At 49.2% G+C, this 25,568-nt stretch overlaps 1 protein-coding gene across 7 annotated transcripts in view; it reads left to right on the forward strand.

Moving 5' to 3' along the window:
* CLEC16A (C-type lectin domain containing 16A) overlaps nt 1-25,568 on the forward strand; it is a 197,255-nt gene that overhangs the window by 129,754 nt on the left and 41,933 nt on the right. For all 7 annotated transcript variants that reach the window (XM_073214758.1, XM_073214759.1, XM_073214757.1 and 4 more), the window contains 3 exons: nt 16,069-16,220; nt 18,451-18,655; nt 20,348-20,515. In XM_073214758.1, the coding sequence (XP_073070859.1) occupies nt 16,069-16,220; nt 18,451-18,655; nt 20,348-20,515 (525 nt within the window). The remainder of the gene's footprint in view (nt 1-16,068; nt 16,221-18,450; nt 18,656-20,347; nt 20,516-25,568) is intronic.

The following is a 25,568-nucleotide window of genomic DNA, read 5'->3' on the forward strand; positions in this document are numbered from 1 at the left end:
GTCCCCTCAGCAAGGAGAGCTGGCCCAACTGGCTTCTTGATGAAGAGCCATGAACACTAGGCCTTGGTATAACCTCCTGTAATTGTATTTGGGCTCCCACAGGCCCATAGGCTCTCCCAGGCCCTACTCCCTAAGTCTGGAGCCCTGAGATCCACACTGACCACCAGCACCAGGTACCCTCACCGCGAGTAGTCCTGGGTCCCTCCCAAGTCAGTGTGTCTGAGCTGCGCCCTTTTCAGTTGTTCCAAGTGTTAGATGTGTGGGAGTAACTTTCCAGCTCATTCGTTCCACAGGTCTTTCCTGCCCCTGCACTGTGCTCAGCCCCATGCAGAAGCCAGGACATAGAGATGCCCCGGCAGGGGACCCAGCAGCCTCTGCCCGTCTTCAGAGGCCTAGCTGGAGAGAAGCGGGCAGCCCACGAGGAACCCCTGCCCAGCACATCTGGCAGGATGCAGTGCCTGTCAGCCGTATTATTATCCCTGGTGCTGCAGAGAGCTGTGTGTATGTAACACTCTGGCCTTGTGCCCCATTCCTTCTATGTCAGGAAGCTCCCAGGCTCAGGGTCACACTGCCTCATGTCACCCAGGCTTCCGGAGACGGGTCATTCTCACTTGGAGCTCCTAACCAGAAAGGAAGCTGGCATCTCCCACAGTCCCACAGGTAGCCGGGGTGTCTTCTTTCTCTCTGGTTTCTCCTAGCTGTATCAATCTCCATTAATGAAAATTAAGATTCAGATTAATAAAACTAAAGGTGCTGTCCATATCCCTCCAGCCACATTTCAGACACTCAGTAGCCCTATGTGGCTAGCTTGGCATTCAAATGAAAATTTTCACTCTATTTCACTTTCATTTAAATAGCCACATGTGGCTGGTGGCTCCCCCTGGAGAGCACGGAGGTAGGCCTGTCTCCACGTACGCAGACAGTCCTTGGGCAGCACTGTCTGGCAGGTGGGAATCAAGTTGGAGGCAAGAAGAGCATAGGCTTTGGAGTCTGTCAGAAGGACAGCGATGTGTATGGGCACTGCTTGTCATTTCCTGCTGCCTGGGAGCTAAAAGCTGTCATCACCCCTTTTCACAGATGGGAAGGTGGAGGCCAGAGCTTGCATGGTATGGAAGCACACAGCACATGGCAGGAATCAGAGACCGCAGGGCCCGTGGTTCATGTCCAGTCGGAGTGGCACCTGGGGGGTTGGAGGCCTGGCCCTGGAGCTGCGTCCGTGCCCCTGCCTGTTGTCGGGGCAGACCTCCGCACCCTTGCCCTCTCTTCCCTTCCTCTGCCAGGACCTCGGCCTTATTTACTGGCGGACAACCTGACTAGCTCTCATGCAAAGCCCTCACTGTCTTTCCTTTCCTTTTGCCTAACAAATTGGAATCCATGGCATGCTAGCTGCATGGGGGGACAGGGTTTCACCGCCAGCCTCACTGTAGCGAGGAGAGAGGTATCCAGGGCCCTCAGGCACTTGGCAGCGGGGCCTTCTTGCCACCTGTTATTCCCTCCTACTGTCCTGCCAGAATCTCTGTCACTTTTTAACCCTTCCCTTTCGCTCTCTGGTGGTGGGTTTGCTCGGTCAGGACATCAGCCAAGCAGCCGAAGGCAGTGATTTTACACACCTTTGCCAAAATGAAGCCACTCAAGCTCTCACTGTAAAAGCCGCCATGTCTTAGCATAGCTGTTCAGACCCACGCCATTTCCCGGCGGGTCCGGATTCACCTGGCTTAGTCTAGAGTGTGACCTGCAAAATCTTCACAGGACTGGAGTTTGGTTTCAAGCGTTTGCAGGAGCTAGGACCTGACTCACTGTGGGCATTTCCTGCCTGGGGTCCTGGGAGTTAACCTTGCCGAAAACCATGCAGGGACAGCCTCCTACAAGTTAACCATCTCGGAGTCTCAGTTTACTCATCAGACACCTGCAGATAATAGGTGGTAGTGGATTGTTTTGAGTGCTTAAGGTAGCGCCAGGTGCTCATTAAAACACTCAGTAAACAGTAACTTATTCTTTGAAATTAGCAGAGAGAAGCATTTATTTGCAAGTGGAATTTTTGAAAAGTATCTACTTTGGAAAAGAGTTTATTTAGAAGCAGTTTATGCATTCCCTTCCCATTGTTCACACAATTTATACTAATAGATGTATCTCAGTTATTTGTTTACGGTCTGTCTGCCTCAACCAGACAGTGAGTTTTATGAGGGCGGGGACCATCTTTTTCACCCCTGCCTTCTCAGTATGTGGGACTGTGCTTGGCCACATAGCAGATACAGAGTAAATATTTGTTGAATTAATAAAAAATAAATAAATGATTGGGAAATCATAATTTTTACCATATCCTTAGTAAGCCCCTTTTTGTGTATATTGCAAGATCCAGACTGGGTCTTAATTATAAACTTCCAATTAAAGACCTGAATTAAATTTCAGTAAATAACCACAGGCAAAACCTTTAGTTACCATGACAACCTTCCCTTAGTTCCCGGTGCCTGGGTCTGTTTATATTCCTTGGCATGACTTTAATAAACCGTCCTTATGGATGGGGGGCCTAGCCTCTGCAGCCTCAGCCCCCACCAGCCCTCACTGTGTTGTTCCACATTCCTCAGTCCCAGCAAAGAAGAGAAGTCTCCCCAACTCCCCATGTTCACACGTGTCTCTAACTCAGGACACACGCCTTCCCTCTGCTGATTTCAACACATCCTTCAAAAGTCTTTGTGCGGACTCACCTGCCTTGAATGACTAAAGTAAAATGAATGAATGAGTTCCCTGGCTTACTTTGTTTTCTTCATAATTTCTTAATAGAGTGGTTCATGTCCAAGTTCTTTTTTTGAAAGAAGAGAACAGGCAGAGGGAAAAATAGTTGAGATTCTCGATTTTTATCGTTTGAAACATAGTTTAAGTAATTAAAGGAAGGCCATCTGATTGGGTGTGTAGGATTATACAGATTTAGGCTGATAAGATTTAGTTTCGTATTAACCATATCGCTTTAAATCATATGCTTTGGAAGTATTGTTCTAGGGCCAAATGTTTACTGATACTCAGTTTGAGCACCAAGGATTCAAAACATAAAGCAGGCAGTTTGGTGTGTGAAGTACACAGCTTTAGTTTAAGCTCAGAGGTATGACGTGTCTCCACCAGAGGTCTCCCATATTTTACTGTTAATGTTAGAAGGATACTGAATTCCCACAAGCTAATTAAAAATCAGACTGCTATGCCGGTAAGCATTCACTCTGTGAACTAATTTCTGCCAAACAGCCATAAATGTGTCCCCTGGTATGAAATTTAGACGTTCTTTCCCATCAGAAATGGGCCTGTTTTTGAGTCCCAACCCTTTCCTCTGAGAGGGAAGGAAAGCAAGGGCCCACCCGGAAAGGTCAGCCGCCTTGACGAAGGCCACACAGCATTGTAAGTGCCCAGCTGGGAGTCAGACCCAGGCCCCTGCCCACTCTCTGCTCACCGTCCTCTCTAAACCCTGCTTTCTCTTAAGGAGTTGAATTCAGAATAATTCTGTTATTTGTCAGGGCCAAGCACTGTTCTAGCACTTAATGGATATCTCTTGGTCTTCCTAGCAGCCCTTTGGGCAGGTACTGCAGTCACCCCCATCTCTGGACAAGGTACCTGAGGGCCAGGGGGTAGGCAGCAGTGTGTGAGCCCGCCCTGGGCAGTCTGGCCCACCCCCTCGGCCCTTCTCGAGACTGTGCTGCCTAGGGTGCTAAGACCCAGAGAGGGAAGGACCCACGTGACAGGCAAGGGAGTGCATGCTGTTCCAACCAGATGAGGCGAAGAGCCCCAACCCCAAAAAACTGGTGGAAAATGGGAAGCTAATGCTGGGCCAGGAAGGTTTACAGGGTCACAGAGAGCAGACTGTGAGCCCTCCGAAGAGGGACAATGGCTTGATTCGGCCTGAAACACCGCTTTCCTATGCTTGTCCAGTTTCTGGACTTTCAGAGTTCCGTTAAAACGTCACCTCCTACAGGAACCTCTGTGTTGGTGCCCCTCTCCCAGCCCCCTACAGCCCCTAGGCTTCCCTGCCGTGGCCTTTGTCACACTGTATACAGCTGTCACTTGCATGGTCCTCCCCACTGAACAGGAGCTCCTAGTAGGCGAGCCTTGCCCATCTCTGAGGCCCCCTAGCCAGGCAGAGGGTCCAGCATGGAGGAAAGTGCCCCAGAAGTGTCTGAATGAACAGGCTGAGACAGTGGAGGGTAAAGTGGGGATAAATAGTTCTGGCTACAAAGCCATTTTCTCTCCCACCAGCTGGCCTGGTTGGACCCCGAGTTCATATTAGCAAGAGAGAACATTCCCCACCCGAGAAGGACCTTGAAGGCCATGCTCAGAGCCACAGACCAGAGAGTTCCCTGAAGTCTGAAAGGGATGCCCACAGATGCCAGTGTGAAGCCCACATACACCTTCTCAATGGTGTTAACAATATACCTCAGAGGTTTTAATTCTTGGGGAAAACACTCTAGGCCATCTTCTCTGCCAGGAGGACGTCCCCCAGCCCAAGGAGGGAGGATCCCCTAAGCCAGGATCTGTTCTCTAGAATATCCTCGTGCACTTTTCTGATGAAGTATCTTAAGGAGGAAATCCAAGGGAAAGAAAAGATTCGACCCTATCTCCAAGAACCTTCTGTCCACAGGGAGAAAGGAAATGTGTCTGCACAACACAGAAAAATATCACAAGCTTCTCATCTCATTTGCTCCTCACAGAATCCCCGTGTAGTAACTGGTGAATCTGTTTTTCAGATAAGGAAACTGAGAGTCAGGTCGCCCAGAGCTGGGCTGTATCTCCCCTCTTCATCCCTGCAGAGGCACCTAGGAGCCACCAGGCAAACACCGGGTGCAGAGACTGATGGTACAAGAAGAGGAAGAGAAAGGCAGCGCCTTGATTCAAGCCCAGGTCGCCCTGACCACATCCTGTGGAAGGGCCCAGAGCAGAGCAATCATGGGCTAGGGGCGGGAGGGGTGGGCACAGGGCCTCCTTGAGACCGGGATGTCCTCCTCCATCAGCTGGTAGGTTACTGGGTAGCAGGAGGGAGCTGCTCCAGAAGTCAATTCTGTGTTAGTCTATCTTGCACTGCATAGTGAAGAGCTGAGGTATTCAAATCTTTTCTTGGAAATCTCAAGTATTCCATTCGGCCTCAGAGTTAGGTAACTTTATTTACTCATGCTAAACAGGGCCATTTTCAGAGAGGAAATTATGCAATGCACTATGCAAATGTGGCATTCCGGAGAGCAGCGTAGAGATAAGTGTGGTCACCAATGCATTACAGAGATCAGATCTCTGCGCCTCTGGTGGCAGCCTGTGTGTCACTTGATAAGGGGGTATGCCATGCACTACTTGGAATTGCTGCTCATTTGGATTCTGTTTCTCGTAATTGTCTTCACTGAGTTGTCTGAGAATTTTGTTTAGTACGAAGAAGGAACGAGGAATACAGTTTTTGTAAGTTTCCCATCCTTGTGTAGATTTGGGCAGAGGAAGCTGCCCTACGTACTTCTGGACATGTGGGAACAAGAGAAGTCAAATTCGCACTCTTCAAAGAAGAGAAGCTCTTCAAATTTCCCAAGGGGGAAAGATGGGTTCTCTTGGCCGCTCAAGAGACAAGAGGTAGCCACGAAAAACCCCTTCTCTGGGAGCAGGTGGAACTGAGCCCAAGCCCAGCACTGCCCCCAGCCTGTGGCTGCCCCAAGCCTTAGGCTCCTTGTCTGAAAATGGCATCCGTGCCCTCCCTCCAGTTAGTTACTGCTCCTGGGTCACATGATAACTGCTTGAATAATTACTGAATGGGCAAATGACAGGCTTACCCATATCAACAAAGTGGGCTTTGGTACAGTGTCCTTGGTGGCCCTGGAATCCACTGGGTGCCATGAAGTTTCTGCAAAGTTAAGAGATGGTAGAAAGAGCCCCCTCGTGTCCCAGCTCTTTCTATTAAATTCCTGCCATTCAAACTCAGGCGCCAAATAAATTTCACAGTGAGGGGATCCTGGAGTAATTACACAAAAGTGTGCTATAAAGTAGGTCAGAGAATGAATAATAATCACATTGCAGGTACTGTTGACTGCCCAGCCTCTGGTGTCATACATGCGGCCATGTGTATGTGGGACTTCCACAATGAACTGAACAGGTCAGCTTTTTCCCCAACATTTTAGGTGGAAAAATTCCAGACATACAACCAAGTTGGATGAATTGTATAGAGAACAGCTATACAACATTATACTCCACTTGTTCTATCACATAATTCACTCCTCCATCCATCAACCCAGCTTTCCTTTCCATTTTGTTCTTTGTTTCTTTTTTTTTTTTTTTTTTGGTGCATTGCAAAGTAAATAGCAGACACCGGTACCCTTCTTCCTAAATACATCAGTATGCATGTCATGAAGTAGAGCCATAGTCGCTTTATTACCCAGGCTTACAGATGAGGTGACCAAAACAAAATCGTGTGCCCAGTCAACAGAACTAGGAAGCCACAGAGCTACAGCTCAGCTCCCAGCAGCCAGCCCCCAGGCCTCCATGGTTCCCCTGCAGGTGGAGCTGTGCGTATGGGTGGGAAAGTGGAGCGGAAACATGTTAGGAGAGCACAGAACCTTCTCAACAGAACTTTAAGAGGTTGCCTCTTGGTGCTCTGGGTAGGGGTGCATGGAGAGGAAGCCAGAGGTCGGGCTGTCAGTGTGGCAGCAGTTCGGATGACCCAGCTGACCTTGGTTGAAATCTTGGAACCAGCATTAGGTGGTAGTTTCCCTGGAGACTGCATTTCAGCATCCATCCTAATCTGTGCATCCATAATTGCCACTCCCCTTGCAAATCCAAGGAACTATACCAGTAAATTCTTCTCTTTATTCTTGGAGAGATTGAACTCTTATGCCTGGCAGCAGATACGTGCCAAGGGCCACTCTCCATCCAGGAAATATCGCACTTCACAGCTGCCCCCCGGGCCATGCTGGGAAGGAGGGCTTTGGGGAGCTTCAAAGAAGACAAAGTAATGGATTTCTGCTTGCAGCAAATAACCCATAAGCTGTTTGCTGGGTTGATGGAGAAATTGTTACTTAATTTTCTTCAAAGGATTGATTTGACTGTCAGGAGAATCAGCCAACCTAATTGAGCGTGCTGGTTTGCACCCTAAGTGGGAACGATCTGATCTCTTTCTCATTTTGACTTCAGAATGTCATGGGCCATGTGTGGAGTCTCCCCCTGGTGTTAATCAGATGCGAGAAGGTCTGAGTGTTGCTTGCTCGTACAAGACCTGGGCCTGTGGACTTTATCAAGGCCCAGTGGCCTGTCATCCCCACTCTGTTGGGTCTGGTGCGAATCAGAACGAGGCTTCCTTTTCAAAGCATGCAGATTAGCTTTCAAGGAAACGTGTAACTTTCTTATTACCAACCCCCCACCAAGAATGGCTGTCGTTTCCCACTTTGTAGTGGACTTTGATGGCGTGGTGACAGTCGGGAGATGGATGCCCTCTCCCACTGGGTTTCTGGTTGGCGGCCTTGTATTGCCTGTGCCTGCCCCACCCCAAGGCCCCCCAGAGAGCCAACTGGAGCCTGATGATTCATCAGCCGCTTCCCAGCCATGCATTACTGGGCGGTTAAGGCCTCTCCCCTCGGCTGCGTTTGGTCATCAGGGAGCCATGCCAAGCTGGCTCAACGTGGAGTCACTGTCGAAGCTGTATTTGCTGCCACAGAATATCTTCTCTGTCTCTCAGAGACAAGTTCCCAGAGTGCTGGACAGCTCCCAAGGGCTGCCATCTGTCCACTGGTGCGAGGGCTCCATGAGGGCAGGGTCTCAGCCCGTCTTCCTTTCCTGTGTCCCTGCACCTGAACAGAGCCCTGAGGGCAGCAGAGAATCTGCCCTGTGTGCCAGGAAGAGGAACCCTCAAGGGTGGAAGAGAGGCAGCATGCCCCCAAGCTAAAGAAGAACCTAGGTCTGCCACCAAGGGGGCCACCACATGCCCAGTGAAGGAGGCCCCTTGCCAGGGCAGTCCAGGAGCACCCAGGTGCCTCCACACCGCCAGCCACCATGAGATCAAAACCCCTGAAGCCTGCCAGAACCATCCCCCAGCCTCAAGAGCTAGCACAGGTCAGGGGTACCCCCTTCTCTGAGGGAAACGAGGGTTGGTCCTCTCTCTAGCCCCATCCAGGGGACCAGACCCCTGATTACAATCAGCTTGTTCAGGATGGTGTGAAGGTCACACGTTCACTCTCGCTTCACACTTCATCATGTCATTATCAGCTGTGTGTCCTTGGGGAAGTTACGCAGTTTGTGTCCTCTGGAGTCAGTGAAGCCACCTTATAGGGTCCTGGGAACGTGCTGACTGGGAGCACGCAGAAGCACCTGAGACAGGTTGCTTGAGGGGCCAGCATTTGTCATAGAACTGATGGTGGGGGAGGGGGTGTCCTACCCAAAAACTCAGCCCTGACAATCTTTCAGTTGGTGGTTTTGGAGAACTAAAGCCCCAAGTGGCACTAACTCCCCACCAGACAAGGCCGCCAGCTCCAGGGAAAGTCAGTGATCGCAGTGCCTTAGCTCCCTTGCGAGGGCCCATAGGCCACAGCAGTTTCGCCCTCACTAATTGCCGGCAGCCTGCAGACCCTGGAATAGAAAGCATCTGCTCTCAGATGCCCAGGGCGAGCCAGGATCACACTTCTCTTGTGAAAGGAATGGTATGCCTTTCTGCTTACAAAAGAAATCTCGGCCTGCTATCAGCTCTGAAGCCTTCCTGGGTGGGGCCAGGTATCTCAGAATCCCAGGGTGAGCCGGCCCTTCTCAGGAAATCAGTGTGCCCTGTTCCTAGCCCTTCCTGACCCCTGATCACAACAGTGCCTGTGTTTACAAAGTTGCTAATCTAAATTACACCTGTGATGGTTTTCCAAGAATTGGCCCTAAAGCCCAGGGTATTGGATTTCAAAGCCCTGGAATTCAGCTGGCCTAGAAATCCTGCTTTAAGGATAAAGATTTCAATTCTAAATGTATTTGGAGCCCCCAATGCCAGAAATTAAATTATGGTATCGGCATCCATATTTTACTGTGAAGGGATCATTTAAATACAGCAGAAGTTAATCAGTGCCATTTATGGCTCACTAATGAGCTACAGCCTGTCAGAGGGAGCTATGGAGGAAGGCTTCAGCCCAGGGGCTGAAAGGACAGCTGATTGAGAAGTCCTTTGCCTCGAAACAGGAGGACCAGAAGTCATTAGCGTCACTCCATCCAGTGGACAAATACTTCTCAGTGCCTGCTGCCTGCCAGGCCCCCTCCTGGGGTACAGGAGTGAGTGAGACAGGTCAGGGCCTGCTTGCTTCTAGATGGGGAGCAGGCCTCCATAAGGAAGGAAGGTGTACATGGGATATTGGAGGTGGGCATGCGCTAGGGTGCAGTGCCGGCAGGGGTGGGGTGAGGTGGGGGCGAGGGGGTAAGTTGAGTAAATGTGGTGGACAGTAACTGGGTGTGTGGGGTAACCATGGATGAGGGCCAGGGGGCCTGTGTAACTGCCTACCCGTGACCCCACAGCAGTTCTGAGAAACAGCCAAAAACCACAAATCATGTTCTTTTCCTCTAAAGAGCCTTGCATTCAGAAAGCATGACTTTAGCCTGGGCAGGAGGGTTCTGGCTGAAGAGTCGTGGCTCCCACATCAGGGCACTTCAGGCAGCAACCACTGTAGGTGAAGACCACCCAGCTGGTGTTCATGCTGCCCGTTGCGTGCTGCCCCAGGCCTCTTGTAAATCCCCGTGATGGTCCTGCAAGGGGTTAGGTTTCTGTTTTGGGAAACTGGGACTCGGAAGGAGGTGGCTTGTCCACGGACACACAGATTTTAGCAACAGAACTGGGATTTAAACCCAGGTTTCTACAGCTCCAAAGCCCAGGATGCTTTTACCAGGCCACATTGCTCTTATTCTGTGCTTCCTGGGAAGGTGGCTCTTCCGTGCTTTCAACTTTTTCCTCCTTTCTCTCAACATCTTAAACCTTGTTGGAAAACAGGTGCGTTCCTTTCCCATTCTGCTAAACACTGCAGGTCATTTTCTGCACCCCAGATCACCAGCCATGAGCTGTTTCTCAGGCCAGTCTTCCACTGTGTGTTATGCAGCCCCTTGGGGGTGCTGGAAGACGTTTAGAATTTTGAGTGTGCCTGGATACGGCACTAAATCACAATAAATCACTCTTGCAGTTCTCTGTTACTGAGTAACAAACCACCTTGAAAGGTAATGGCTTAAAGCAACTACAGTCGTTCCTTTTGCTCACAGATTTATAGTTTGCCCAGGGCTCAATGGGAATAGCTCATCTGTGTCCCACATGGCATCAGCCAGGGACTAGGGGATCAACTGGGGGCTGGCAAGTTGGGGCTGGCTGTGGGCCTGGGTCTTGGTTTCTGTCTGTGGGTGTCTCCGTGACTGCTTGGCTTCCTCACAGCACGGTGGATAGGTTCCAAGTGAGTTTTATGACCTCTCCTCAGAAATCATGTAGGATCACTTCCACTGTACCCTCTTGGTCTAGGCAACCACAGAGGCCCACCCAGGTTCAAGGAGAAAGGCCATAGACCCCAAGACTTGATGGGAGGGTAGTCAAGATCACACTGTAACAGAAGCATGTAGGGTGGGAGATATTGCTGCAGCCACCTTTGGAAAGCGCAGTCCATGAAAGTCCCATTTCAGTGGCCCTCTGGTCCTTTCTGTTATGTCAAGGAGAAGTCTCAGGATGGTGCTAGTTTGTCTTAGAACTTCTCCAACCCTTAGGTCTCCCCCCTGCTTATCAGAAGAGCAGGGTTTCAGCTATAACTTAATAAAGTGGTCTTTTTAGTCTATTCTCATGGTCATCTCATTTATTGTAAATAATTCTGGTTTTCTACTCATTATAATTTCATGACGTTTCTTTTTTAAATGAATTCATTTTAGTTAACAAGAGTGCTTCCAAGAGAAAACTTAGGCACAAGCTCTGCTCTGCTATAGATCTACTCTCACATGCACGTGTGAATAAGGATGTTCCCTCCTCTGTTAGAGCAAAAGCCTGTAAACAATCTGAATGTCCATCAGCTGGGGAGCTGTTAAATCATTCAGTCATCCTTACCGTGAGAGAGAATGTGGCTATGAAAAAACAAGGAGGGTCTCCGTGTGCCATGTCACCAAGATGCATGGGCAAGTGGCAAAGGCAGAGAGAGTGTGCCGCATGCACCCACGTGCAAAAGATAAGGCGTGGAGAACACAGCTGCACTTGGAATGCATAGTGGATGGATAACGGGAAACACGTGAGGTGGTTGCTTCTGGGGAGGACAGGGGAGATTTACCATCACTGTCCAAGATTTTACAGCTTTTTAAATGTGAACTTATGAATGTGTTATCTGTTCAAGAGATTGAGAAGCTTAATATTTTCAAATAAAATACAATGACAAACCTTGCCCTTTCTAATAATGGAACAAAAGGCTGTGTCTAGGAATAGGGGGAACGAGTCACCTCTCCCTGGAGGGAGGTTCCACGGGGAGGCATGCCATGCTCTTCATGGTCCTGGGGTGCAGTGGTGACAGCTGTCATTCCACCTGCTGTGCTCATGAGGCACAGTCCCTCCCCAGATGGAGACTTGGTCTACACCATGTTTCATGACCGTGAACCCAAGCATCCCTGCCTTTCCCTGAGCCCCTTCTGGCAGGGCCAAGCCTCATTCTTCTAGGTCTGTTTCTCTGGTACAGTGCCTGACACCCACAGGTTTGCTGAACTGGACGCCAGAGCCCTTCTGCTCACACGTTTGAGTGGTGCCGGAGTGAGCACATCTGTAACCAAGGGGTGTTGTCAGGAGCCCTCAGCTTTTTGCCGTTGCTCTGGTCTTGATCATCCTGGTGTTGCCTCCCAGCCTTGACTGGGCCCTAGAAAACCCTGAGGTCCTTTGTGTATGCAAAGGAATTCGCTTTTCTTTTTATTAATTTTAGGTACACAAATAACATACCTCTTTGCTCCTTGAGAAAATCAGAACATTGCTTATAAACTAAAATGACCTTGACCCCCACACCTTCAGTCCTCTCCCCGCCCCTCTAAAGAGGTTGTTGTTGGGCACCCTGCCAAACATTTCCTTAAATTTTTCTTTTATAGCCACATGCTGGGCCCCATAGAAATAATATGGTATGGTTTTGTGTGGTTTAACTTCGTAAGAATTATGTTACACTGCATGTGTCAGCCTGCAACTTGCTTTTTCCACTCAGCAATATATTCTTGAGACTTAACCGTGTTGAAATGTCTAGGGATCTGATTCATTCCTTGTCATTACCAAGTGGTTTTGCACTGAATGAAACTGTAGGTTTTTTTAGGCTTCCCCTTGTTGCCAGACATTTGGGTCATTACAGACCCAAATCCTGCCGTCAACATCCTTATTTGTATCTCTGGTGCATGTGTGTTTTTCTTGGGGACATACCAATTGCCAGGTCATACGGTGTGAAAGTTTCAGTTTTAATAAATAATGCAATTTGCCCTTCAGAATCACTATGTTAATTTAGTCTCCTACTAGCAACATTTGAGAAAGTCAGTTTTTCTCTGTCCTCACCCATACCTGATATTGTCAGACGTTTTTGTTTTTTGCCAATCAGTGAATGGAAGATGGTGTCTTGTGTGGTTTCTCAGCAGGGTTAGCACCCTTGTGGGGGCTTATTTGCTGTCCCCACTCTCTTGTCTCTGAATGACCTGTAGGAATCCACATTTACGGCTATCTTTCCCCTCTTAGAAATATTTTGCAAAGATTTCCTCTAGTCTGTAAAGTCATTTGTTATAGAAGAGTTAAATTTTAATTTTGTTGAAATCAGTCTATCAATCTTACATTTGTTTATTTGTATGTGTTAATTATTATTTCTTTTTAAAGAAATCCTTCCCTGTCCCTGACAATTTTCTGTGGATTTTAAAAATAGAATCCTAAGCTCCACCCCTTTTGAAGTGGAGTTGGTGGGGGAGGAAATTCAGCTGTACAGCAAAGTGTGCACATGACCTGTCACCTCCTCTGGCCACAGACCATTCCTGAGAGTCAGGCTGAGATGCTCCTGAGGCCCCCCACACCCCAACACAGCTGCCTGCCACCGAGCCCTCTCTGCGTGCCCATGTCCCTCCCGGTACCTTAGCACCCAGCTTGGCTCCCCTGCCTCGGAGCAGAATCCACAGGTGCCTGAGTGAAGGGGTGGTGAGGGCCCCGGACCACAGCCAGCGTCGGGCTTCATCCAGCAGCTCTCTCCTGGGTCCTCGACCCACAACACCGTGGCCATCCAAAGGGCAGCAGGCAGCCCCGCCACCCAGGGCTCCAGGCGGGAATGGCCACAGCCAGTGTGCGGAGCCGCCAAGGGCCGAGGTGGTGAAGGACTTCCCTAAAATGACACACAGGACCCACGAGTGAGTCCCCCTCCCGCGGTCCCCTCGGGCCCCCTGAAGGCCATCCTTCTCTGGAGCCCTCAGAAGCCACTCCGTTCCTCCCTCACTTCCCCCGCAGCGTGTGACAGGCCAGAGACTCCCTCCCCCGCCCGCCGTCCTGCCCCACAGGCTCCTGTCGCCTTTTAGTTTTCTTATGAAATCTCCCACAGGGCTTTGATGTCTCAACTGCATTACTGAAAGTCATTCCGCTTTGGGGTTTTATCCTTCCTTTTTTGTTCTTTGTGGTGGAGGTGGTGGGTCTCCCACACACACACCCCGAACCCCCTAAGGCCCAGCGCCGGGCTCTATGAGGGGCTTACCTGCTACAAACCCCACCTCCCACCCCCAGACACTGACACCCGTGGTGGTGCCCCACCCTGCGCATCCACACGCAGGCTCCAGAGAAAGCTGAGGTGCCCTTCCTGGAGGAAAAAGGGGAAAGAAAGAGAAAGGAAAAGAAGGGAAGAAAAAGCATCCTTTATTTGTTTTGCTCTGCCTTTTGTTTTTAAAACATGAAAGATTGTCACTGAGGAAAATGTTTTAAGTGTTGAGTGAGGGAAATAAACCACCCATCCCAAAGAAAATGTCTCTGAGAATGAATATGGGGACTTCCATCTCTGACAAGGTAGAAGACTAGATGTCTTTCAGTATGAAACTAGAAATTCTGGTTACAGTAATTTTTAGAAAGCTTTTAAAATAGTTGGCTGGACTCTTAGGAAAGGAAGGAAGATTCTTGCCATAGATAATACAAAACTACAGTCCGGAAAGTGAAGCCTGTCTGGTGCCAGTGTTTGCCAAGGGGTAGCTGGCTATCCTAGGTGGTCCTCTGCTAGGAAGAAGAGACAGAAATACGAAGCCTGTAAGACGGGAGGATGGGCTAGATGTCCCCGTGAAGCCAGGATCCCAGATTGTGCTGTCAGAGGGTCAGAGTGAAGTGTGTGCAGGGAGTTGGGGGGAGAAAAAATTTACCTATTATCCCTAGATCTCCATGGAAGTTAAAAATAGGGAAGAAAATCCTCAGAGAAGATTGGATCCCGTTTGTAATCACATGTGTGTTACTGTGTTTGGGGTCAGAATTTACACCACCTGTATTTACCTGCCCCCCTCTCTCCCACCTACCCACCAATAAATTTAACCCAAATGTTTGGCTACTGTGATCCCAGAACTTCCTGTGGGAAGGGAAGCGTTCACCTGAAGTGAAGTCATGCACAACTGTAGACTCACCAAAACTCAAACTGTAAGCTTAAATGTGGGTGAATTTTATGGTCTATAAATTATACCTCAGTACAGCTGCTTCCCCCTCCCCCCATAAAAAAACCCAGTTACTATGCTTCTAGTCAGAGACTTCTTTCAGTGTTTTATTTCTCTGCCCTTGTAGTTCCTTATGGGTATTTTTTTTACATCGAAATCAAAGTAATAAAGTTTTTCTCCTCTCTTTCATTTCAAACTTTAATGTCTTTAAAATGTCATTGCAATTATTTATAAATAGGATTTTTTTGCTTGGTTTTTTTTTTTTTTGAGAGGGCATCTCTCATATTTATTGATCAAATGGTTGTTAACAACAATAAAATTCTGTATAGGGGACTCAATGCTCAATGCACAATCATCCACCCCATTGCTTGGGTTTTTATTATGTATTTCAGAAGTATATCCTGAGGAGTTTCATTTAAAAATAATGTCAAGCAATACAGTGGTGTATAGGGAAAAAAGATACTTCCTCCCTAACATACACACACATGCACACACTCCCACCCCAAGTTCTCACTTCCCTCCCCATAGGTAACCACTGTTCACAGTTTGGTTAAACATAATATTTAAATGGGTATATAATTTTGCATATGATGGGAGAAAAAATCATACTAAAAATTTTCCCCTATTTGGGGGCATTTAGGTTGTTTCCTGGTTGAGCTATTTTTAAAAGACATAGTAGAGGATTCCACTGAAGGGAATTCAAAGCCAACTGGATTTAATGGTCCTGTGTTGACCTGGTGATCTCAAAGCTGTCAGGGACAGGCACTAAATTAGATACAGAATTTGGGGATAGGTTTCAAATAAGAGAAGGGACCCGGCATACCACGAGGGCCCCATGCTAAATGCTTTAACCTCTCTGTCCTCATTGAAAGCACCCAACATCTCAAGGTAAGGGAAAGTATTCCCGTTTTACAGTCAGGGTTCAAAGGGGCCAAGTACCTTGTGCAGGAGGATCACGCACTGCAGTGCCGAGCTTGGCTCTGACTTGCCAAGACACTAAGTTGAGGGCTTGGTGGTTCTGTGACCAAGCAGGGGTTCTTGTCTTCCTGTCTTCACTTACTTCGGGTGAACACCATTACGGCTAGACACCACCACTGGTCTGCCAGGAAGTGCTGGGATGTTGCTGGGATGCTCAATTTGTGGGTTATTTTTTAGCACACTCCAAGAGCCCGCCCCGGCCTGCCCAGCAGTAAACATTGTAAAACCCTGTGTTCTATGCAGTTTGTCTTCCTCACAAGGCACTTTAGAGGGGCGGGTATCATCCCCATTTTCAGATGAGGCAAGTGAAGCCAGAGAGATAAAAATGTTGCCCAGCATGACTCAGAGGAGGGACTCAGTCCAGATGTGTGTGACTGCAGGCCCAGGCCCTGTCTGCCGAGCTCTGCTGCCCAGCAGAACGCACGTCAGCCTGGGCCTCTCCGCTAGGCTGGGCCGCCCGACAGCGCCTCATTCTGCTCTCCGTCTGCCTCCTCCCAGACAACAGCGACCTGATCGCGTGCACGGTGACCACCAAGGACGGCGGCATGGTCCAGCGGTTCCTGGCTGTCGATATTTACCAGATGAGTTTGGTGGAGCCAGACGTGTCCAGACTCGGCTGGGGTGTGGTCAAGTTCGCGGGCCTTCTGCAGGTATGGAACTCCCGAAACTCTTCTCGGTTGTCTGTACAAACGTACAAAAAGTATCATCTTTGTAGTTAATTTTTAATGACACAAGAACTATGTGGACAGATTGTCACTGAAAGAAGTTAAAATACTGCCCAGATAAGGGCCCAGTTCTCTTTGACCTAAACCTTCAACTTTCTCCTCTGTTATCAAGATGGTTCTTCCTGACCTGATGCTCTGCCAAGTGCGTATATAAATATAACTACATGTACTGTTTTTAAAAACCCTTGAGAGGGTGTGTGTGTGTATGCGTTTGTGTATTTTTTATAGTATCACACTGAATGTATTTTGAACTTGGCTTTTTCCATTCATGTCTGTCTTAGAGAGCTGACCGTGTTAATATATGCAGACTTACTGGTGTTCTTTTAACTGCTGCGAGCCAAGGCGTAGTTAGCCAGTGTCCTGTGGCTGCTGCCAGCTTTTTACCTTTACCAACAGTGCTGCCATGAACAGAATTGTTCTTACTTCCTTATGCATCTGGGCAAGGGTTTCCCTAGACAGATTCCAAGAAGTTGGGGGTGTCCCTAGTTTCCGTGTTCATAGAACCTGCCAGATTCCTCTTTAAAATGATTGCTGCCACTGGCGATTTATGGGCATTCCCTTGTCCTCACCTGCTTTCCAGCAGAGCTGGGCTCTAAATCAGCAAACACCAAGTCAGGGCTTGGGATTTCTTACAGTTTGTCTGTGTGATGGGTGCCTAATGCCATCTTGTTGACTGAATGAAGTGTAGATCCAAGAAATGGAGAACAGCTTTGTAGCTCCCACCACCCTCGGGCCCCCAGGCCTGAACATCCCACATCCTCAGAGGCTCCCAGGCCTGAGGCTTGCCCTTCTCGGAGCCTGTCTGTTTCCTTGCTGGGCAGTCCTGCTTGCTGGCAAGGCCTTGCTCGGGCTGACCTGCATCTGCCTGTCCACAGTGTGACCTGCTGGCAGCACTCAGCTCTCTGCAAGAACCACCCACAGGTAGGATAGAAGATGTTGCAACCCTTTCCCCAGCCTCTTTTTCAAGATCTTTCCATTTAAAAAAATGTCCCTTACCTAGAGTGACATGAGAAACAACTCTATGAAGAATCTTTCATTAAAAAAAAAAGACTCCCGTGTAAGAGGTTGTTCATTACGTGACTTAAGTGTTCTTATTTATCTGGGCTTATGATCAATTTCCTTTAGAATTTAGTGTCAGGGAAGTCTTTTTCTCCCTCCAAGGATTAATACATGTCCTCCACCAGACAATGAAAGCCACATACACCTTTTCTTTTGGGCGTCTTCCAGTAGCTACTATTCATCAGGCCATTACTATATGCCAGCGTCTCCTTTTAAATGTCTAATATCTCATCTAATCCCCACTGTAACATTTAAATGCAGGTCTGATTTCCAAAGAGTCTGTGCCAGAAGTAATGCCTACGAACAGTAAACCCTCTTATTCACGAGGCTTTTTCAATATTTTCCCCACCCCTTATAGCATTTCTGACTTTCTTGCCTATCTCCTGCCCCATGTTTTTTTCTTAAATCACCTCAGACCCTGGCGGGAAGCGGGTCCTATACACAGAATCTGTTCTGAGGTTTTGGATTGGCTTCATCCTTGTTACACTTAAACGGGAGTTCCCTCTCCAACTTTCAAATATAGTTCTCTTCAGATGTCTGCTAAATGTCCTCCCTGTCCCTTTGTTAGGGTTGCCTTTCTCCTGTAGGACCAGAAGTTCTTCAGAGACATTCAAGTGGATGCCAACAGTGCCTGCTTCTTAAGAGAAACAAGGGAGAAATTGGTCAGTAGGTAAACAAACATATCTAAGATCATGCCAGATGGCATAGGGATTTTGGTTTGTTATCTCTGGTTTCTCAGGAGTAAGAATCACTGGAGTTGGACTGGCGGGTTCCCTGTGGCCCCTTGAAGAGCCTGCTGTACCCATTTATTCACTAGCTGACTTGAGTCGTCATGGAGACGGTACCAGCCCCACAACCAGCGTGGGCTCCCTATGAGTGCTGTGTGCTTCCCACTGTGTCTCCTCCCACTAGGCCTGCTCTGGTTTGTGCCTATCCTTGACTCAGACTTGGGAAGCTGATGGTCTCCTTCCAAGCAAAAGCAAAGTTGAATGTGGGGGACCTCTTTCTTGATGACACATGGATCCTACCGCTTCCAAGCAGCTTCCTTCTTCCTGAACCCAACACACACCCTTTCTTTTGCCTCCTCCCCTTGCAGGACATGCAGGTGACTGGCGTGGAGGATGACAGCCGCGCCCTAAATATCACCATCCACAAGCCTGCGTCCAGCCCCCACTCCAAGCCCTTCCCCATCCTCCAGGCCACCTTCGTCTTCTCGGACCACATCCGCTGCATCATCGCCAAGCAGCGCCTGGCCAAGGGCCGCATCCAGGCGAGGCGCATGAAGATGCAGAGGATCGCTGGTGAGTGGCTGGCCCCAGCGGAGGGTCCTCTCTCTGAGCCGGTTGGGGGGACAGGAGCAGCCACAGGGGTTCTCACATTGACCTTGACAAACCCCCATTACTCCTCCAGAAGAAGGCACACAGTTCAGGAACTGTGTTCTGGTGAGAGAATGGAGAAGCTGCTCAGAATCTCCCACTTCCCAAGTGTTTGACTTTTTGGAGAGTTTCTAGCATTGCAATGAAGAGGAGAGCAAGAGCCCTCCTACCAGGCAAGAGGCCATGAGCAGGCAGCTGTCAGGGTGGGACAACTGTTGTCACTCCTGCACGTGGAGGTGCTCTAGCTTATGTTTACAAAACGCTTCAGCACTCCTCTGCCACCTTTGCTCCTTAAAACAACCCTTGAGATCACCAGGGTCTGTTCTGCCCATTGTCCAAAAGAATAAACCGAGGCTCAGTGGCTTGCCTAGTTAGCAGAAGCCACGTGCAGAGCTTCCTACTGGGAAGTTCAGCCCTTCCTCCTGCCCTGCCAGCTCTCAGGAGAGGCTGCCCTGCCTGGGGAGGGTACCATGACCCAGCGCTGAATTCAGAAGTCACGTTTGCATTTCACAGGGACTGGTGCATTTGTGAGGAGGCTGACAATGCCCAGTGTCAGGAAGGCCCCGGCTTTCTTAGAAGCAAAGGCCCTGAAATCGAGGGCATTTTACTCTTCCGGGCGGAAGGCACAGCATTCTCCCAGGGGAAAAGGCGTTCTAGCAACTCCTGAGGTTATAAATAGTCTTCTCAAGACACCAGCGCCTTTCAGTTCAAGCACCAGTGGTCCTTCTGGTGTGGTTGCTGGGAGGATTTCCAGCCCACTGGGGGAGGAGGGGAGCTTTCTAAAGGGATCACCTAAAAATAACCCTGTGGAGGGCTGGGCTTCTGAGCATTGCAGATTCAGTTATTTAGCACGCCTGCCCTGTCGATCTGCACAGCCCGCATCCCAGAGAACCTCGTCTTATTCTCACGTAGCTGAAGCTTGGCCTACAGATTCATTACAGAAGCATTTTGTAATGTGCAAAGGGGCTTAAATCATTCAACCCTTTCTTTTAAGATTTATTTTCAGAGGGTTTTTTTTTTTTAATGTAAAGCAGTTTCTCACCGCTGGCATGAAGGCTAAATATTTCATTTGAAAGTTGAGAATTATGCCGTAAACTGGCTGTTAGAACTAATGCCTTAGGTATTTCTTAAATTGGTTTTAAAATGCCCCTCCAAATTGCTATATCATGAGATTTGTTTATGGATGAGAAGATAGCAGCTGTGACAGATAAACACACTCATAAATGCACACGTACATGTGGGTGTCTGTTCTCTCTCACAAAGTTCCCCATGGGCACATATATGAACTTTTAGGAAAGAACTGGCCCTATTTGCTTTGGGGTCTGAAACAGCAGCTGAGGCAAGGATCCTTTGTGTGTGAAAGCCGAGGATCTGAGATGGAGACTGTTCCAGCTTCCATTCTGAATCCCCTACTAGGCACCTTGTGCTCAGAGCCTCAGGCGGGCATTGGCGTCACTCTGGTCTCACCAGCTCCAGGTTGCCAGCTCCCTTCTGGCATTACCCAGGTGCTATGCCTGGCAGGGCCATGGCTACTCTGGCTACAGCCACCCAACCAGCCTCACCTCCTACACCCCACCCCACCCACTGAGCATGAACCATGGTGTTGTTTGAATGCAGCGCTCCTGGACCTCCCAATCCAGCCAGCCACCGAAGTCCTGGGGTTTGGGCTCGGCCCTGCCTCTTCCACCCAGCACCTGCCTTTCCGCTTCTATGACCAGTGCCGCCGGGGCAGCAGCGACCCCACCGTGCAGCGCTCTGTGTTCGCTTCTGTGGACAAGGTGCCAGGTGAGCCGCCCCCACCCTGCACCACCTCCTGCCCCCTCCTGGGGGTCCTAGGGCTTCCTCTTGGTTGCGTCTGTGTAAGCTTCCCTTCTCCCCAGATTTCCAGGCTGCTGGAAGCATCAGTTTCCTAGAGTTTATCAAAGTAGAACACAAGATTAAAGACCCACCCCACAAATGAATCTTGGTCCTCTCTTTGGGGTTCTGTGACTTGGGTTTGGTTTTCCAAAGTCTGCTTGGGGGTACAGAAGGACTTCTCAGAATTAAGACTAAAGAAGTTTCTTGGAAATTTCTTGGAAATATTTAGATTATTAGTAATGAAATTGTGGGGGAGTTATTTCCTTCTGTGTGTGTAATGACTAGAAAGAGATTGTGTGGTCCAGGGGTAACCATCCCTGAAGGAACTGAGATGTCAGAAGAAGGCCCTGCTGCCCAAAGGCAGCTGCCAGCGTCTTCCATCTGGGAGCTGGGAGCACCTCTTCCCACTTCCACCAGAGCTCATCCCAAACGTTCCTCTTCCCCTCCCCCCCAAAAAAACATGAACAGAAAGTTCAAAGTTGCCTTAGCAGAGCAGAAAGAACTGCTTCTCCAGAAGGGCAGGCCGCTCTCTCCCCTTCCTGTTCTGACACGCCTGCTTTAAGTAAATCCATATGCACCCCGATCCCTCGAAAGATAACGTTGCTGTTGATTATAAAACTTCAGAAAGCCGGCCAAGCTGTCCCCTCCCAAGAAACCTCCCCAGATTTAGGGTTCCAAACTTCAATTGCAAATGTTCCAAAATGTTTTCAAAAGCAGTTACTGATTTCAGAACAAATGGAGGCATAAAACCTGCCCAAAATCCCAGTCTTGTTTTCCTTCCTCCTCATGATTCATCCTAATTTCCTTCTTTGATTTGGTTAATTCATTTTAGAAATATATGTGCTGTAAGCATACGATATTTTAAAATCCAAACAGGACATGATAAAATGAGAACTAAGTCCACCTTGCCACAGCAGTGACCACTATTAACCATTTCTTGCATATCCGTCCAGAAGCATTTGTTCGCAGGCCACTTAAACATTTTGCTTGTCTTACACACGGGGTTATACCATGTATGCGATTCTGCACCTTGTGTCTTCACTTAATTCGGTCATATACATCAGCGCATATAGACCGACCTGATGCTCATTAACTGTCATACGCTATTTTGTCATATGGATCGATAAAAAAAAATCTTTTGTAATGCTTGGTACTGATAGACATTTGGGGCATTTCCAGTGTCACAGTGAACATCCTTAAGACACATCCTGAAGCTCTCTGTGCAATGTGCAAACGTTGTGTGTCTGTGGGATAAATTCCCAGCAGTGGAACTGCCGAGTCAAGAGGGCCAGTTCTTCATTTTGATGTGTACAGTTCCAGCATGCACTCTGCAGAAAGCGCGCCAGTTCACACTGCCTCCCACCGCCGTCCTTAAAACCCGTCTTACATGACAAGATTGATTGCAGCCCTGCCTCTGTTTTCAGCCATGAAATGTGAGCTGACTCTGCCTGCCCCAGGGTCTAGAGAAATTCTGTAGAGATAATTGCCAGGTAAATGTAAACGATGGCTGTGAGTCTAGGTTAACTAAACACAGATTGGCCTGGGAAAACATCATTTCTTTTTTCTATCATTCTTTTTTTTACACACAGTTGTAATTTTATTGTAAATGTACTAACATTTCTGTAAGTACTGCCCTGTAGTTTTTTGTTTTTCATATTTGAGACTATATTAATTAAGAAATCATTTCTTGAGGGACACCAGGGTTTCTTTCAGCCCAGGGACTAACAGGTTAAGGAACAAGGCCTTATTTCTGCTCTGTCCTTTTTGGAACAAGACAAGTGTAAATTAATAAATAGAGCCAAATGTCACATTATTTGGCATCTGCATAGTCATCTCTCAGTTCGCAGAAGGCTTTACAATGACTTATTACTGACTTCTCCCACCCTGCCTGGGCTCCAGGGGAGGAGTGAGGTCACCCAGTGCTGGGGGTGTGGATCTGTCCACGGTGGCCTGGACCTTCCTTGTGGGGGTGGGGGGCCGGGTGTGGCACAGCTGGAATGGCCAGCCTGTTGCTAGTCAGGTCAGGGTATGTGCAGCTTAGCTGGCTGGGACCATGGCAAGTCAAAGGTAGCTGCCAGAGGGGGCCGTGCACCCCTAGGCCCTGTCTCTCCTATGACAGCCCTTCAGGTGTGGGGGTGGGGATGGGGACATTCTCAAGATGTGCTCCCAGGGCCACTGCCTTGGGGAGCCAGTCCTCATCGCCCTCCTTCACTGGCCTGGGTTACAGCTGCAACCTGAAGCGCAAGCTGAAGTCCCTGAGCCTCAGTATGACTCAAGGAAAGGGAGGGGAGTTTTCCCCTCCTGCCCCCCGACCCCCGACACACCTGCCGTCTCAGCAGGCCCCGCAGCCACCCAGCATCTCGAAATCATTCTTAATTCTTGTCTTCCCTCTCCCGTGACCACAGGCCTGCTCTGCCTCCAGAATATACCCCACCTTTTCTTCCTGCCCAGGCACCAGCATCTCTTCCCAGATCACGGCAGGAGCATCTTCAATATTCTCAGGCTTCCAGTTTCATTCCCTCCTTCCTTTAAGCCAGAAGGACCTTCTAGAACATGCACTGGATCCCATCATGCCCTGCAAGCCTCCAGGAGCTTCTTGTTGCACTTAGAACAAAATCCGGGTTTTCTCGCTGTGATCTCGTGTGGCCGCTGTGAGATGGGCCCAGCCGGCTGGCCTCTCAGAGGCACCCCGACCTTCCCGCCATCCCCAGCCCAGCCGCACCAGCCCTGTGCTTCTCTCAGTCAGCGCATCCCAAAGTCTGGGCCTCAGGACTCCTTTATACTCTTAAAAAAGCACTGGGGAGCCCAAAGAGCCTTAGTTTATATGGATTGAATTTACCGATATTTCAAGTATTAGAAATTGAAATGGAGAAATGCCTTAATGTTTATTTATTCATTTATTTAAAAACAATGATAAATGCATTACATATAAGCATAAATAACAGTTTTTTAATGAACAATAACCCCTTGTTCTTCAAAACAAACAAAAATACTTTATATTTTTTGTAAATCTCTTTAATGCCTAGCTTAATAGAAGATAGCCAGATTCTCATATCTGCTTCTGCTGTCAGCCTCCTGTGGTGCCACACATCGTGTGTCTTGTAGGAAACTACTCTGTATACTCCTGGGAGAAGGCATGTGAAAGGAAAATGCTGTCTTATTATTTTTGTGAAAGTAGTTCCGGCCCTGGGAGTTCCCAGGGTTCCCCAGACCATGCTTTGAGAACCACTGCCCTAAGTCGCTGAGCTCTCTACCCTCAGGGCCTTTGTATTGGACGCCCTTCCCCAGATCTGTGTGGCTGCCTCCTAATTGCTCAGGTCTCAAGTCTGCAGGCTGCCTCCCGAGAGAGGCCTTCCCTGCTCACCCCCTAGCTCAGTTACCCTCTCTCCTCCATCACATTACCTGCTTTACTTACTCCAGGGCCCTGTGGTTTCTTACCTGACTGATGTATTTGTGTACCTGGCCGTGGTCTTTGGAGACTGTCACTTCTGCGGGGACCTGGTCTGTCCTGTTTGCCCTGTATCTCAATACCTAGTACTGAGCCTTCATTCCATTTTTGCTGATTGAAGAACGAGCCCGCACCTGTTCAGCACATCCCACCTGATACCTTCTCCCTGTGTGAACACCGGGAAGACGAAGCAGTTCTCTCTGGGGCCTACACGTCGGGTGGTTTAGTCTGTGGCACTTTGGCAAGGGAGCCTGTGGCAACTGAGACCCCAGGAATCTGCCGATTTCCTTTGGTTACTTTCTGTTACCGGAGCGAGCAAGATGTGCATCCCCGGAGGGCAGATGCCCCTAGGTGAGAGAGTTGGGTTGGCGGCACCCTCACCTTAGAGGTTTGCGAAAGCCGAAGTGTAGGGGGCCGGAGGGTGTCCCTGGGAGCATGGCTCACATGGGCCTCCAGTGCTGTGGCATTCACAGCTGCCCTCCGCCCAGGTGTGCGGCAGCGTGACCCTTCAAAACTGCTGGAATGGTATTGCTCTGTGTCCTTTGCCACGCTGTTGCAAAACTGGAGGCTGCGTGGGATCCTGCCTCCCACCTGGGGAGTAATTCACAAGAGAGAAACCAGCTCCGACCGCCTGCCTCAGGGTGACTGCTAACTCTGTGCTGACACGTCGTCCAGTTTTATGTGCAGTCTCAGATAATTGTTTAGAGAGTCTGTCTCCCTTTTAGAAGCTGTAAATGATTATATTTGATCAAAATATACCTTTCATTTCCTTGGAAGAGATGCTAAAGTAGGATATAAATCAGGGCTAACAGGTGGCTAGCCACTTTGGTATATTTTTCTTCTTCCATTTGGTGTAGAGAGAAATCACAAGTTCGTTTATTGGCTCATTTCATGTTTATGGATGTCACCCCACAGAACATTGTACCCCATGACGTCAGAGGCTTGTGTGTGTGCCTGGCCGGGGAGGGAGGGGTCGGCAGCAAAGCATATGTGGGCAGGTGCAGCCCCATGGATGCTGTGTGGTTAGTCCCTCAGGGACCTGTCCAAAACTGTCCCACAGGACACCTTTGCATGAACACTGAGTGGTCCAGCAGCTCCCAGCACATACCCTGTTTCCTGGAGGTGACCCTGGACAGTGTGGGGCAGTGGCCTCTTGTCAAGGGACCAGGGCTCTGGCCTCCCGCAGCAATCTTGTCCCCAACTCTGGTCTCCTCCCGGCCCAGAGGCTACTCCCAGGTGCTCACCCGGCGGGGCTGGGAGCTTGGCAGGACACCGTAGTCCCTCTAGCTTGCGTCCTCCCTGGCCCTTCCTAATTCTTACCTAAACCAAAGGTCTCTACAGCCCAGAAGGCATTACAGGCATTGGAGTGGAGCACCAAGCAGGTTGGCACTGCGGCCGTCACTGATGGGGCTTCATGACCTGAGCACAGAAAGGGACCTCTCCCCACCTTGTTCATCATCGCCCCCCCCACCCCTTAGCTCCGGGGACAGGGACTGAAGTCTGTCTTTCACTGTTCTCCACCCTGCTTAAACC

Source organism: Manis javanica, chromosome 10, assembly GCF_040802235.1.
Source record: "Manis javanica isolate MJ-LG chromosome 10, MJ_LKY, whole genome shotgun sequence".
NCBI classification, from domain to species: domain Eukaryota; kingdom Metazoa; phylum Chordata; class Mammalia; order Pholidota; family Manidae; genus Manis; species Manis javanica.